Below are 15,509 nucleotides of genomic sequence, written 5' to 3' on the forward strand. Positions count from 1 at the left end.
CTAAAAAAGTTTGGAATGTTTTCATTGACGGCTTTTGCTGCTTTTTGTTTTTTTTTTTGCTGCTTCATTTATTGCACAAAAACACACTTATAAAATACGTATGCCATTTGTTTAACGCTTTATAACAATATTTTTTTGTTTAACAATCTATGAAAAACTTAACACGTTACTGCCATGAATACAAATTGTAGTTGTAGTTGTTAATGTTGTTGCTGTTGCTTGTTATATTTGGGAATGTTTGCCTAGAACTAGTGATATATCGTGCCCACTTAGTGGTCTGATTTTAAATCCATTGTTGCTGTTGTTCTCCGTAGATGTCCTGAGTATCATTTGAGTGCTGCTAATCTAATCCAAGTCGTTGTAGCGCTTTGGAGCTGTTGCATTCAGCTGCCTAGCATTCATGTCCGAGCTCTGGAAACATTATACATTTATTTAATAATCGGCTCATGAGTTGGCTACGGCTATTGACGACAGATAGGATCGATAGAAAGTATAAAAAAAATAAATGAAATCGAACCAAAAGAGCAGTCAAGAGAAACTGACCATGGGCTGGCTCAGAGCTAGGTGCAGTCTTATAAGTTTTTTAAGAAACCATATAAATAACGCCAACGATTGGAAAAGTTCTGAAAGAAATCAATTAGAGCGTAAATAAATCAACAGAAATTCAAAAAATTGAAACGACAAACAAATTGGAGCTACTGCGAGAGATTTTTCAATACAGCCAAAAAGTATGCTACATTTTTTTGGTTGTCGCATTTGCTCCAAGGAAAATTGACAATTGTTGCCATAAATAAAATGGTTATTAACAAGTGTTAAATAAATAAAAGGGTGGATCAACCAGTTATGAAATTAGAGGATTATAAGTTGCAGGCATCGCACAACTGTTAATTGATGCTAATAAACAATCAATATGTTAATAAAGCACTCAATTATTTTGGGGTTTTTAATCATAAACAAAAAACATTCTGCAGGTGTTGTGTGTGTGTATAAGTTTAAACAGTTTATTTATTGACAACTTTTGTTGAGCTTAGAAAATAAATATATATTTGTTGTATTTATTAATAGTAAATATCGTGTGCTTGAAATTAAACAGAACATTTAACTAAAATTAAATAGTAAATGTATATTGTATGTATATAATATAATTAAAAACTAATTTCGTAATTGTTTCAAGACTTTTGTATATGCAAATAAATATATGTGTATATTTAAAATATAAGACTTTATCGCGTTCTAAGTTCTACATTACTAAACCCCGTGCTCTTAACCAAAAACCCCTTCGATAAAAATCCCTCAAATCATAATTTGGAATGTCAACTGATAAATGACAACAGATTTCCACAAAAATGCAAATTTGACTTTGAATAAAGCAACACACAATTGACATGAAACATACAACAAACTGAATGCAAATTAAGGTAAGATAATAAACAAAACATTTTCTGGAGAGGGGATCAGGATCCATGCTGGGATTAGTTGGGTTGGTTTCTGGGGTTGGGCTGACACTTAACACAGCCTTCGACTTCGTCGTGCTTGGGGGGTGGGAGGAGGAGGACTATTGGACAACAGCGCTCGTCTTCTTCGGCTTCTTAGCGTATTTTACCTGATTCGACCAGTCACCGGTGGGCACGGTGGCGCGATAGAACTTTGAGCTTGTCTTGTTGAAGATGGGCAACAACTCGTTGGCCTCATCCGAAAGCGCCTGCAAAACAGCAAAATAATGAACAATTGTTATATAAAAAGAGAGATCTTCTAACGCACCTTCAGGTAGATGATGGCATCAGTGCCGAAACCCTCGCAGGAGAGCAGCACAATGTCACCGTGGAAGTAGCGAGCATAGAGCCGCGAGATGGGCAACCCGTAACCATAGCCAGCCAAGGGCACTGTGTTCATATCCGACTTCGTGGGCTGCGGTGCTGTGCTGTACATGTACTTGAAGAGCTGGTCGGACTGGGAGCGCGGAATGCCGCCACCCTGATCGGAGATCTTCACGCAAATGTCTTCTTTGCCACGGCAGATGGCCACCTTGAGTGGCGGCAGTGTGTCGCAATTGTCATGGTTGTGATGCTCGACAACGGCACGCATGGAGTTCTTGAAGAGTTCGAACAGCATGTGATACAAATGCGATGGCACGTAAACGGTGCGTATGGGTAATAGCTCATCCGACGTGGTGCTGTACTGTTGTATCTCGAGAGCGGGACTCGTCAGATAGTATTGATCACAGAGAAAACGGGCATTCTCATACGCATCGCGCACCACATCCGACAGATCACAGGCGGGATCCAGGCAGCCAATGTGACGGCCCAGCGAGTGCGGACTGGAGCCAAAGAGCAGCGCTGCAGAGGAGCCACAAAATATTCGATTAACTACATTGGTTACAAATTGAAGAGCTTTACTTACTGTGCTGATTGATCAGCATCCGAATGCTGATGCGTGACATGTAGAGACGATCGAGAAAATATTGTATGGAGCTTTCGGTGGGCGCATCCACTTGACCGCCTTCGTTCTCCTTCATCTCGATGACGCCCTGCGCCATCGTCTGTACCACATCATTGTGTCGATTCCTAATGAGATCCAAATCGTGCACAAATCTGCAAATATTTTGAGTTTAATATAGTTTACGCTTTAGAGGGATTCTAAAAGATTTCTACACACTTTTGTAGATTATCGTGAGTGGGTTCGGCGTTCTCAAATTCCAGCACATCCTCGAAGCTCTTCACGTACCACGAGCTCACCTCGCTGACGGAACGCGTGTGCAGCAGATTATCGGGCAGCAAGGCGATCTCCTTCATGATATTCGCCAGGCGCACGGGCAACTCCTTCCGAAGAAATATATACGACTTCTTTTCACATGCATTTTGACCTAAAAAGAGAGAAGAGATAATGTAGGAAGGGGTTTAGTAAACGATCGTTTAAGCGACACGTGATTCTAATCAGACATAATAGACTGCGCGTTTGAAATGATCATGCATGCAATGTGTGGGTCAGTTACAATTTATAATTAGCAGCAAAAATATTTATGAATTTTGTAAACGAATAAGTTTTTATTTACATTTAATTATTGTTTTTAATTGGTTTTTTAAATTACAATTATTCTTCAAAATTACCCTTATTATATGATTTGAAGGGGCGAAAGCTAAATAAGTCTGCTCACATTATCAAAAGGTATTATCGCTAAATTCGATATATCTAGGGGTTATACTATATGATATATAGATACTCATAGGAACGGACAGACAGACAGACAGATTAAATAAAACACCTCTCTGGCTAACTGTTACATTTCCTTCTCTGTGGTTATCTTGTTTGACTAGACAACATGATTATGAAGTCAAAAACATAAGGTGAAATTAGTCTGCTATCGAATTAACGCCATATTAAAATTGCTTCTCGTAAATTCGCCAAGCATACGACGCAGTTGAACCCAATCGCTTTATGCCAAGCATTCCATTCATATCTACACATGTGTGTGAGCGTAAATATGCATGTATGTATGTATGTATGCATGTGTGAGTCTTTGTGTCTGTGTGAAATAAAATGAATTGTAAATAAGCTCAGTTCAAGATACCCAGAACGGAAATTTAGTCAACAAATTAAAATCGCCACAACAAACTTTGCACTTTGCAAACACACATTCATACAAATACAGATTTTATAATATATATGTATGTATGTATGCACATATATGTGTGTGTGTGCGGCTTTCGTTGTCTGTTGTTGTTCGTCAACAATTTCGTAACAAAAACAAAACGTCGATGCAAAGCAGAAACAGACGATTGACGACAGACAAATAACTGATAAGCGTAATATGAACTTAAAATCGAAGTATTAAACACATAACAAATTATTATTATTACGAACTGAGCCTTGAACTGCAAAGCGACATCTGTTGTCAGAGTTTGCAAAAAATAACGTAAAGAAGAGACACGCCTCTCTTTTCTCTTTATGACTTTTAATTGGACTGATTGCCTCGGGCATTACGCCGATAATTTAGCTAATCTAGACGTCGGCCCAACGACCCTGATAAAAAACGGCTACGGTGGGGCAATAAAAGCATAACAAAACAACACTTAAAGGGGGCCCCAGCATATATCGAAAATACCCAGACAAAATATATCTATCGATAAAGAATGTGTCATATAAATGCTTCGATAGCTTTGTCGGCCATTTTGTTTATGAGAGCCAATTGTAACGAATGCCGAAAACAAAACAGAATCAATAAAACGAGTTATAAAAACACAAGAAAGCATAAACAAACTACAAAGTTCCGCTGCTGGAACAGGTTCTCAAAGCAGAATATAAAAACCAAAAACAAGCGACGACACTAGTCCAATAAGAATTTGCGAGAAGCTACCAGCTGGACTGAGAGCGGGAGAAAGAGCGTGAGCGCGTGAGGGAGAGTAGGCGAAAATGATCGGCAGACACGCGCGGCACTTTATCACCTCTTGCTCTCCCTCTACCATCAAGCAACAGCTGCTGACCTCAAAATAGAGCTTTATTTATTTATGCTTTGTTGTTGTCCGTTTGCCTTCCGTATCGATAGTGTATGCGTGTATGTGTGTATGTGCATTTGCCGAACTTTGCTTTTGCAAATATTATAAGCAGGTAAATGTGCGTGTGTGTGTGAATTTGTAGACATTTCGATTTTGAGATTTGATTGCAACCGTCTGACAGCTGATGAGAACTTTGATGCATCGTTGTTATCGATAAGAGACCTCCCCTCACTTTCATTTGGCCTCGCGTGATAAGCAGAAAAAACAACACACTTAATGGTAAACAGAATAGTAATCGTCTTGCAAACCCGTTCACGTCTGTGCGTAATGGCATGGTAATTGAGTTTGAAACAGGTGACAAGTCTTCAACGTCACGAATTCAATTAGAGACAATAGACAATTGAATGCTTTTTTTGTATTATCGGTTTAGCCATGCAATAAATAATTGACTGTAATGTATTTGCACGCAATCCTTCAGCTCGACAAAGAAGTAATTTCCTAATGCCGCATACCAACGCCCAGCTGTTCCACACGCCTAAACTCCCCCCCGCCCATGATTTACCACCCAAGGTCAGGGTTAGTCAAGTCCAGTCAAGTTGGGTTGAATGCACACAGCAAAGGAAATGCGCACATTTTAAATGCATTTTGCATTCACAACTTTAATACTATGTATTAGCTGCTGGGGCAACTTGTGCGGATAAAATCGACCAGCTGAGTGGCGTGACGTCACGGCCAGGTCCGGCCCCAGCTGTTGGAGCCAAAAATTGATAGAAATTGGCATCTTTTATTGCATCAGCTTATTCATTTGATCCAATTTTAACGTCTCGACGTCCGACGACATCTTTGAGCTTTGCGTATATTTGACTCACATTCGCCTTTGCTTTTTGCCGTGCCTCCTTCTCTCTCTCGTGCTCACACGTCAATCGTGCGGTGACCGCATAAGCACAGAGAGACAGACAAGAACAGACTGCTGGACTTTGAGATGCCCCTCTCTTTTAGCACACATCAAAAGTGTAGCTTAAATGAGAGCAGCAAAGAGACAAAGAGAGCTTTTTGTGAACAAACACTAAGCAATGCACTATTTACGGCGAGACAGTCATACTATATACTAAATATAATCTATTGTTCTGCTTAACCGAGCAAAAAATATTTGTAGTCAAGTAATGTTTTATGTACTTAAAATGCTACTGTAAATTATACAATTTAATCTGCAAACTATTCGCAAAAATATACCCTGCAACCTATTGGCCGAAACGTTTTGAAAATCGCGGCGCGTGTGCTTGTCATTATTATTATCATGGGTATCGAAAATACACGGGGGCGTCGTCGATGACTTGTTTTTCGTTTGTTTTGCTTTTGCCTCCCATTCTATTTGGGTTAAGTTTTGACGTCTACGTTGCGTTGTTGTTGCTATTCTTATTTTTCTCTTAGCTCTTTTTTTGTTAGCAGCTGATTCCAAAGTTCACGCATCCCTGTTAAAGAATTGCAAAGTCCATTTTCTTGGCGTGATGGCATCATCTACAAATAAGTATATTCTTCTATATTCAATTCCTCAAATGGTCACACACTCAAGAAGTCAACTTATCAGCAGCCGCAAAAGCAACAAAAAATTTTCCGTTTCAAAATAAAAAAAAATATTTATATACATGTTTAAAATTCTCGTTAAAAAATAGGAAAGAAATCTTGTCATTGCATTTGTTGTTGTATTTGCTGTTATATCTATCAAATGAAATGTTTTTTTTTGTTGGGCCCACGCAAAGCACATGATCTGAAACCTACGGGGTGGTAATCAAATCGGACCTGCGGATTTGCCATAACATATTGTTGTTTATGTTCTAGTGGATTGGCACATTGTTGTTGCGATAGTGAAAGTGATTAGGGCCAATAAATGTGGGTCATAATTGGCTGCTATCTGGCATTGCGTATACGCCATGTAAAATATTAATAAACTCAATTGCCACATACTACAATACTACGACACATAATAATATGCTATACTATATATCATAGTACATAATATTCTTAACCTTGTTTCCATACGCTGTGTGATATTTAGCGATTTGCCAATAGATTTCCGACAATTCCATTACAAAAGATATTCAAGTGCTAATTTATTTACATTTCAAGTACAGTTGGCAACAAAATGTGGCTCAAATCTTATCGCCCACATCAAAGTTCAAGTGCGCATATACTCTTCGGAAGGTATTATTGAACTTAGCGGAGGGGCTTTTATTAAATTGTTATTGATACGTCATAAAACAACAATGCAAACAAGACAATAAATAAACAATGGATATTAAACAGGCAACTGTGATCGTAAATCATTGTAGTATAGTCAAAATTAACTGCCACGTCCAGTTGAAATTGATTCATCGCATCTATTAATAAGAACACGACACGTGTCGTTGGCCTTCTAGGTACTAAAAGTCCCTTTAATTTCTCATCGTCCTCCTCGTTGCGTTAGTCTATTTATAGTGCACCACAGCCTCCTCCTGAACCGAAACTCATCAAGTAAAACTTAAAACTGGGCCCCAGCCACTTGGCTTGAGAGCATTGTTTCCAAGTCAGTTGCCATTTGTGGCACAGTTTTGCCTGCATGATGGCCTCAAATGATTCAGACCCCTTTACAGGGCCCTAACAATGCTCGACAGGCTTTTGCTTAAATACCTAATACCCTGTACTTTGTGAGAGAATATCAATAACAATTTTGTTAAAATTGAAACCAGTTGTTGACAAACAATTTGCTTTATACTAGTTGCGAGTTATCAATTCTTATCTAATTCATACTAATTTCCCGCATTATTAAAGCATTTCTTTTGTTTCTTGTTTGTGACAAATAATTTTAATCATATTGTGCGCAATTAGTTAAAAATACATATTTATCTTGATAGCCAACATTTTCTGAAATATACGTTTAATATCTGCGTCAATTAATATACATATTTATATTGAACGCAAATTTTTAAATTTCCACATTTTATATGTAAATATATTGAATGTGTGCTGAATGATTTTTATATAACATAAACTATTTCTTTCACAGAACAAAGTCTATAGTCTATTTGGGTACAGGGTATCGCACTGTCTATACTATGCATACTTTAAGCTCATTGGGGCAGGTTTTTGGTGCGGCTTAGAACAGAATGAAAGTGCTTATAAATACAATATGTACACATGCTGTTTAACAAGCATGTACAGTCTGTTTAGTAAATAAGCAATTGTACATATATACACATGTATGTATGTTTGTGTGTATGCGTGCAGTTGTCTATATAGCTGACATTGAAACGTCCTTGGGCAGCACGTGCCAAACACTGCAACTGGTGGGTGAGAGCAGGAAGGGTGACGAATTCAATCCGAAGTATAAAATTCCATTGCCGTTTATTGTCGGCGGCTAATGAAAAATAAGTCTAGTTGTGGGAACTTCCGTTTGAAACTTTGTTGTTGTTGTAGCTGCTATTTTTATAGTTTCAGAGACAGCATTAAAGCCGGCGTGAATCGTGCAATTGAGTCACCCACTCTCTCTCTCTCTCTCTGTCTCTGTCTCTGTTGTTTGCTTTCTGTTTGGTTCGCTCTCCTATTCTGCATAATCAACAGTTTGTGTTTGGCGGCAAGCGGAAAAAAAATGCTTAATTGACAATTCAATGGAACTAAATTGAGTATTAGATAACGGCAATTTGCGCAGCACATCTCCAGCAGCTTTGAAGAGGGATCTGAGCTTAGAAGCCGATTGACACGTACGCTGTGGAGTGTGACCAGGTGTCTTGAAAAATCTCTTTAAGAAATATACTATTATGCAATTGTCTGATAAGATCAAACAAAGCTTTTTTGTTTGTTTGTAAGCCACATGTGCTGACGTCACAAAAGAATTCGTCGAGTGTTTGACATTGAACAAGATTGTTACAAATTTAACCAAATCTATTTAAAAATTACATTGAATATTCCTCTACGAGTGTTTGGCACGGCATGGAAAGCAAAAGCAAGACAAACAAACACACACGCACACATGCAAACATATTGTGAAGTGGCAGCAAATGAGCGCGTGAAAGAGAAAGAGAGTGCGAGCGAGAACGTTTGCCGGCAAGAAGGACTAGGGGAGGGAGGCGTGGCACTTGCTTTGCATGCAATCAAATGTAATTAATGCTTACCAAAATCCATAAACTGTTTTATTGACAGCGGCGACGGATTAAAGCCCGAATAGAAATCCAACATTTTGGCCAGACTCGACATCGATGACGAGACGGCCGAGAGGCGAACGGGGAAAATACGCATATTGATTGCTTTTGTGTGTGTGTGTAAGACGCAGGAGATTGGGTGGCGGGGGGTTGCTGTTGCTCTATCTATCAGTTGTGTGTGTTATCTACAACAACTTTATTTGGTCCGAAAGCTGTCCACTCGTGACAATTTAATTATGTATGTGTGTGGCAACGTTAGGCCGGCGGCAGTGCGAGCGGAGTGTCCTTCGCTCACCTTCAGATGCCGACAACAACGGCCAGGATGATGACGTGCATAACCTCACTTTTGTATTTAAGCAGCAGGACGTTGACCGGGCTTTTCACTTTTACTTGTGTGTCGCGAAAACGATGAACGAGCTTTTTTTTTACCGCAACGAACGAACAGCTGGCAATGTCTTTTTTTTAAGTGTGCTAAATGGGTGTTGTTGTTGTTGCTGCTGCTGCTGTTCTTGACTCCCAGTAACAACAACAATAAATCAATTGTGCTTTTAGCTGTCGCAACGCGATGTTATTGTAAAAATGTAGCAAAATATTTGTATTTGTATTTGTATAAACTGCAAAACCTTTTTGTTGTTGCTTTTTGCTTGCTACAGCTTTTTGTGTTGTTAATAATTTTTATTGTTGTTGTGGCTGCTGTTTCTGCTGCTGTTTTTGCTGTCGGCAGTTTGCTGATGCTTCTTCCTCCATAAAAAGCTTTAGATGATGGTAAAATATGCTCTTTGGAGTCTGACCGATTATATGCACAACTATTATTCGCTGGTTTTGTGCGCCACGCGTGTCATAACACTGTTTTTAACTTTGCTATTTATTTACTTTTAGCTCTCTGTTGTGTGTAGTCGTCGTCGTCTTTGTTGTTGCAGCGCTTTGCGTCGACTAAGCGGAGTGCCGCCGCGAAATTGTCTCAAATTATTGCTCCACGATTCGAGAGACTGTCGAAGAGCACGCCGCGTATGCTCATTTTATAGGCGCGCTCCAGAACGTTGTAGAGCTGGAAACTATTCGATTTTTCAATCGATTATTATGTCGACAAAAATAAATCGATTTTGGTTTTCAGTGAATCGATCTTAATGTTTTGAAACACAATAAACAGGCAACTAACAAATACAATAATAATAAGAATACAAGTGGTTCTAATTAAACAATTTAAGGGTGACCGCAAAGCTAAATTTACAAAATATACGATTCATTGCTGAGGTATAGTAAAATACCGTACCCCAATAATTGTCTTCTGGTTACACTTCGTTTGGTATATTTATATATTTGTAGAGGGCGCGCAATTTTAAACAGCTCCTATTCGAAATGATCAAAGTAGTATGTGAACCAAAAGTTTTTTATTTGATTTTAATTCTGTAAAATTAACAATTTGCTTACATTATATTAACCTTTAGATTGAAATCTCAAATATTTGGCTAAAAAAATTAAGAAGTTAGCAACATACAAGAAGATTTCTTTTTATAAAAATAATTGCTGCAAAGTGGCATGAAATCGTTTAGTAGTCTTTTATTGACAACTGCAAGGGATATATTACGTATACGCATAGTGAACAATGTCTTCTCGATTTAAGAATAGAATCGATTTTTCAGCAAACAATGAATCGATTAAAGACAATTCGTGTTCATCTCTAACGATAATTCCGGTCACACCGATTTAAATGCCGAACAGCTGACTGTGTATTGTGCAATAGGAAAACGTTGCTATTATTTTTGTAAATATTATTAATTAAAGTGTAATCAAAAATGAGTGCCTTTAAGATGAGAAGCATTCTGACTATCGGCGCCACTGCATTGGGTGCGTTCTATCTGGGCTCCTATACGGAACGCCGGTCCAGCAATGAAACTACAACCGCAACCGAAAAGTTCCAACGGCTTCCTGGATTGCCCGTCTTTGCAACAGTTTCCGCAGCTGCATTAATACCAGCGGGCGAACAGAATCTGACAGCGACACCATCGCGTATCTCACAAATCATGAAATACGGATTCCCTGGACTAGATCATGTTCGCTCCCAATCGGATTATGTGCTGTCCTACGACAGACGCAATCGTGTGCCGCATTGGGTATTCGAACATCTGACTGCCGAATCGGTGGCCCGCAACGACGCTGTCGATCGTTCCAAGTCGGATTTCAAGCCCGACGAAAGCATACATCCATTTTTCCGGGCACAAAACACGGATTACCGACGCTCCGGCTACGATCGTGGTCACATGGCGGCGGCTGGTAACCATCGACTGCATCAAAAGCACTGTGACGATACCTTCCTGCTCTCCAACATGGCACCACAGGTGGGCCAGGGCTTCAATCGGGATTCCTGGAACACTCTGGAAACGTACGTGCGCAAGCTAACCAAATCCTATAGCAATGTCTACGTCTGCACGGGTCCCTTGTATCTGCCGCACAAAGAGGACGATGGCAAGATGTATGTAAAGTACGAAGTCATTGGATCCAACACGGTTGCCGTTCCTACACATTTCTACAAGGTGATTGTAAGCGAAGCTGCGGACCAGAAGCTGCACATGGAAGCATACGTGATGCCCAACAAGGTGATCAGTAATGATACGCCGTTGCAGGTGTTCCAGGTGCCGCCTGAGACGGTGGAACGTGCAGCAGGTTTGCTCTTCTTCGACCAGATCAACAGAAAGCAGCTGGCGACCATAAACGGCAAAAAGATATGAAGGAATTTAATATAGTTGAGTTTTTAGTAAATTGTATTTTGTTTAAACGCAACCGAATTAAGGTTGATTCCTTAGTTTGATGTTGTTCTTGATTTTGTTTCTTTTCCAAAGAAGTGTGTGTTGTTGATTAATAAAAGTAAACAATTAATACAGAGATATACGAATCTATATATATGAAGTAGAGCGTGAACATAGGCAAAGCGAAGTACGATGCGATTTAGTATGTGAGTTAATGCTTGGGGTGTGTGTTGTTGTGGTTTGACATGGCCATTTACATGCCATTGTTCTTGGAGCGCACATCGTCGATCTTGAGTATCATCTTGACCAGCTGCGTGGAGAGCAGAATCTGTTGCTTCTTCGAGTTGAGAGACTCGACCACATTGTGATTCTTCATGTCCGAATCGCCAGTCAGCATGCAATCGACACCCAAGCTAGAGTTCTTCTCAGCCACTTGGCTGGCCTTGAGCTCCGACAGCGTTTCAATAGGATGCAGGCCACTGTTCTCAGCCAGTGCCAGGGGAATGCTCTCCAGGGCGACGGAAAACGAGCGGAATGCATACTGTTCCAGTGTCGACAGCTGATCGGCCTCCTTGGCCACAGCCAGAGAGCAGCTGATCTCAGCAGCGCCACCACCATAAACAATACGCGAGTCCTTGACCAGTGAACGCACCACACAGATGGCATCGTGAATGGAACGCTTGGCTTCGGCAATGATCATGGCATTGCCGCCGCGCAAGAAGATTGTGACAGCCTTGGAGTTCTTGCACTCCTCAATGACCAGCATCTTATCCTTGGACGTACCAAAGGCTGTAAATGAAAACCAGTTAGTTAGGGCTTTGGGAGTTATGTAATGTGTATGCTTCTTACCCATCTCACGAACCAAGCCAGCGTGGCCCAATTTCTCGGGAGTCAGCTCCTCAAAGCGGGGCACAATGCGACCACCAGTGGCGATGGCGATGAGCTCAATTTCGGGACCACCAACCCAACGCACGGCGGGCAATTCCTGCTGCAACAACAGATGGTTGGCCTCGTCATCGAAGCCCCACTGGCAAATGGCCAAGGTGGCGCCGGCATCCTTCACCTGCTTGACCATCTGCGTGAATTTCTCCTGCTCGTATTCGCGCAGTGCTCTGTAATCTTCGGCGGAGGTGACGTCCAACTTATGCTTGGTCTTTGGCTTTGGGGGCTCAAATGGGCAGGTGAGAATGGCCAGTTTGGCATTTTTCAACTCCTTGGGCATCTGCGAGTGACTCAGAGTCTTGTCCACAATGACACCCTTGACCAGCATTGAGTCCTCCATGCGTCCACCGACTTTCGTCTCAATCTTGATCAGCTCAAAGTTGACATCCTTCTTCTCGATATCAGCAACGTTAAGCACAGCATCGACAGCCATTTCAGCCATCTGGCGATGACATTTGTTGACAATCTTGCTGCCCAACGTGGTCATTGCAATCTGAATGAGCGGCTCCTTGTTCTTGGGATCCACGGGGAAGGGTTCAGCGATGGCATCCAGCTGCTTGATAGCACACTGAGCAGCCAATTCGAAGCCATCAGCAATGCGAATGGGGTGAATACCACGGTCGATCAAACCCTCAGCCTGCTCCAACAGTGCACCAGCCAGGACAACGACACCAGTGGTGCCATCGCCAATTTCATCATCCTGCGACTGCGACAGTTGCACCATCAGCTTGGCAATCTCATGGTCCACCTCCATGAGCTTCATGATGGTGGCTCCGTCGTTGGTGACCGTCACATCGCCATCGGAGCTGACCATAATCTTGTCCAGACCCTTGGGACCCAGGGACGTCTTCAGCGTCGAGGCAATCTGGCGCGCAGCCATAATGTGCGTCTAAAAACAATAAAAATATGATTATTTTGAAAATTTTTAATATAAAAATACAATACAAAGTAATTTAGATTACTTATTTATTTCAAGACATCGCAAAGACTGTTTGAATTAAAGAAAACCCTAAGAATAAAATTATTAATACTATTATGAGAGTATCAAAAACATTAAAACATAGTATTTTCTTTAAAATCAACTTTAAATTTGATCTAAGTTGATGTAAACTAATTACATGAAACAAAGGAACATTTTGAACTAAAGGAACTCTTAAAACAATATTATTATAGCATTGCGAGAAGTTCAGTGGTTTAATTCAAGGGAAGGGTATATGGAATAAGCGGTGGAACTGTCAACTTTACATTCAAATCGCTTGGGGCGCGTGACTCAGCCGGCAGACTGCGAACATCTGTGCGGCACTTTAACCTCAAAATGTAAAAGTGACGTCATGATTTGAGCAGAAACTGGCACATTATTATTATTTATTAAAAGAGAATCATTGTAATAGTGTTCTCATTGATTAATAATGAATTATCACAGTTTACACACAATGCAAGCCATTCATATGGCGTCTCTACGACAGACGCCGGCAGTGTAGAACATCTGGAACATTCGGCATACGATGCGTCATTGGTTTCAGTGGTAACACATTTAACTATACCAATAATCCCTTTGACAGGTTTAAAGACACCTCTTATGATTAACAGGACAAGTGTATCCTTTGTCATCTCCTTAACAAAGCCATATTACAATTTACCTTGATGGCATCTGTTCCAGTGATGCGCTTCTGCTGCTCCTGGTCGCGGAGAATGATGAAAGGCCGACCATATTCGTCGAACGCGAACGTTCCTGGAAAGGCGCTCATTGTTGTTTTGTGAAAAGGACCGTGGATTTAATTATATTTCACAGATTAAATTTGCTTTTCCAGAATTCTCCGATTCGCACAAAATTTGACTGGCAATGATACAAATCAGCGTGGCCGCAGCTGATTGTTAAAAATATACTAATTTATACTGTAAATGTATATTATGCATATAAAAATACTGAGAATCGGTTTTTTAAATTGTCATTTATCAAAATTTGTTTACCCGCGTTTTGTAAGAAAAATGCCTTTACTCTTTTTCGTTTAAGAATTTTCTAGACATCTTTTGTTCTTAACGGAAATCTGATTAAAGGTTAAGGAAAAATGTTCGCCACAGACTGTAAATTACTCAAAACAAAACAACTTTTTCTACTTAAAATCATTTTGTCAAAATACCTTTTAAAGTCTACCCGATATTTGGCATATGGTATATATCGCAATTTCCGCTTCAGGTCACACTCTAACAATTTGTTAAATTCTCCAATAGGAAACAAATACGTTCATATACAATTCAGCAGTCGAACTAATCAGATCGCAAGTGCAGAGTTCTCGCAAACGCCTTTCGCTAAATCAGAGAATAAGTTTTATTCAACAAAACCAAATTTTTGTTTCTTTGTGCGTTAAGTTGCAATCATTAAGTGTGAAAATGCCATCAAACATGAATAATAAACTGTAAGTAATGGTTGTTTTTTTTTACAACCATACAGAGAGAAATAATAGTGCAAAAATCGATTTTGTAGTGAAAAATGAGAATGCAAAATAAAAAATAAAAGTGCTGGGTACCGTAACAAATCGGATCCAATCCAATTGGTGGCATATTAATTTTAGAGTTATTTATAAATAAATACGAATGGCAAGTTGTATGTACAAGTAGTGTAATTGCTAACAAATTTCGGATCGGTGTTGGTGGTTAACTGTATACATGTAAATACATAGCAAGTACATACATGTATGTACTATGCATATTGGTGCATGTATGTGTGTTGCTCATTGCAGATGAGAGTGTATGCGTGAGCGCACATAACCAAACAAAGAAATGAGATAATGTGCGAACAGTAGGTAAAGTAAATGATTAATTTCAAAACATACATATTTCAATAACGATTTGTGTTTCTTTGGAATATAATTTTTTACTTTATTTTTTTGCGTATTTTATTTTGTTTTTGTTTTCTTCCCCTTTAGTAGCCATCTTTTTCACCTTAAACATGTTGTTGTTGTCGTCTGTTGACACCCCGAGCGAAACAGACGTGAGAAGTCCGGAGGAGATGAATACAAAAATAAAAAAGAGGAATACCGATAAATATACTTATGTATATGAACTGTTGTGCATTTTATTTAACGTTGCTTGAGCTTTATTTACCGCTCTCGTCACATACATTATTTGCTTTATTGACGTGTAGTGTTCGA

General features: G+C 39.8%; 4 protein-coding genes across 4 annotated transcripts in view; 2 read left to right on the plus strand and 2 right to left on the minus strand.

Moving 5' to 3' along the window:
• Positions 1–15,509, plus strand: part of LOC132793330 (histidine-rich glycoprotein-like) — a 70,310-nt gene that overhangs the window by 46,456 nt on the left and 8,345 nt on the right. The window lies entirely within an intron of this gene.
• Positions 988–9,713, minus strand: LOC132793327 (pyruvate dehydrogenase (acetyl-transferring) kinase, mitochondrial). The gene is made up of 5 exons (XM_060803171.1): positions 8,642–9,713; positions 2,656–2,863; positions 2,401–2,591; positions 1,762–2,336; positions 988–1,702 (listed from the first exon to the last, which is right to left on the minus strand). The coding sequence occupies exons 1-5, from the start codon at positions 8,763–8,765 to the stop codon at positions 1,556–1,558; spliced, it is 1,245 nt and encodes a 414-aa protein (XP_060659154.1). The 5' UTR covers positions 8,766–9,713; the 3' UTR covers positions 988–1,555.
• Positions 10,089–11,553, plus strand: LOC132793328 (endonuclease G, mitochondrial). Its single transcript, XM_060803172.1, has one exon. The coding sequence runs from the start codon at positions 10,465–10,467 to the stop codon at positions 11,395–11,397; it is 933 nt and encodes a 310-aa protein (XP_060659155.1). The 5' UTR covers positions 10,089–10,464; the 3' UTR covers positions 11,398–11,553.
• On the minus strand, positions 11,413–14,219 carry LOC132793326 (T-complex protein 1 subunit epsilon). The gene is made up of 3 exons (XM_060803169.1): positions 13,998–14,219; positions 12,265–13,246; positions 11,413–12,204 (listed from the first exon to the last, which is right to left on the minus strand). The coding sequence occupies exons 1-3, from the start codon at positions 14,103–14,105 to the stop codon at positions 11,669–11,671; spliced, it is 1,626 nt and encodes a 541-aa protein (XP_060659152.1). The 5' UTR covers positions 14,106–14,219; the 3' UTR covers positions 11,413–11,668.

This window comes from Drosophila nasuta, chromosome 3 (assembly GCF_023558535.2).
Source record: "Drosophila nasuta strain 15112-1781.00 chromosome 3, ASM2355853v1, whole genome shotgun sequence".
Taxonomy (NCBI): Eukaryota; Metazoa; Arthropoda; class Insecta; order Diptera; family Drosophilidae; genus Drosophila; species Drosophila nasuta.

Bases quoted from the DNA above. Each gene is read 5' to 3' on its own strand.
- LOC132793327 (XM_060803171.1), bottom strand. From the start codon at position 8,765: ATGCGTATTTTCCCCGTTCGCCTCTCGGCCGTCTCGTCATCGATGTCG. The intron at 2,592-2,655 runs GTGTGTAGAAAT...AAATATTTGCAG, and splicing joins ACTCACGATAATCTACAAAA to ATTTGTGCACGATTTGGATC. The intron at 2,337-2,400 runs GTAAGTAAAGCT...GCTCCTCTGCAG, and splicing joins GATGCTGATCAATCAGCACA to CGCTGCTCTTTGGCTCCAGT.
- LOC132793328 (XM_060803172.1), top strand. From the start codon at position 10,465: ATGAGTGCCTTTAAGATGAGAAGCATTCTGACTATCGGCGCCACTGCA.
- LOC132793326 (XM_060803169.1), bottom strand. From the start codon at position 14,105: ATGAGCGCCTTTCCAGGAACGTTCGCGTTCGACGAATATGGTCGGCCT. The intron at 13,247-13,997 runs GTAAATTGTAAT...TATTGTTTTTAG, and splicing joins CTGGAACAGATGCCATCAAG to ACGCACATTATGGCTGCGCG. The intron at 12,205-12,264 runs GTAAGAAGCATA...TTTCATTTACAG, and splicing joins TGGCTTGGTTCGTGAGATGG to CCTTTGGTACGTCCAAGGAT.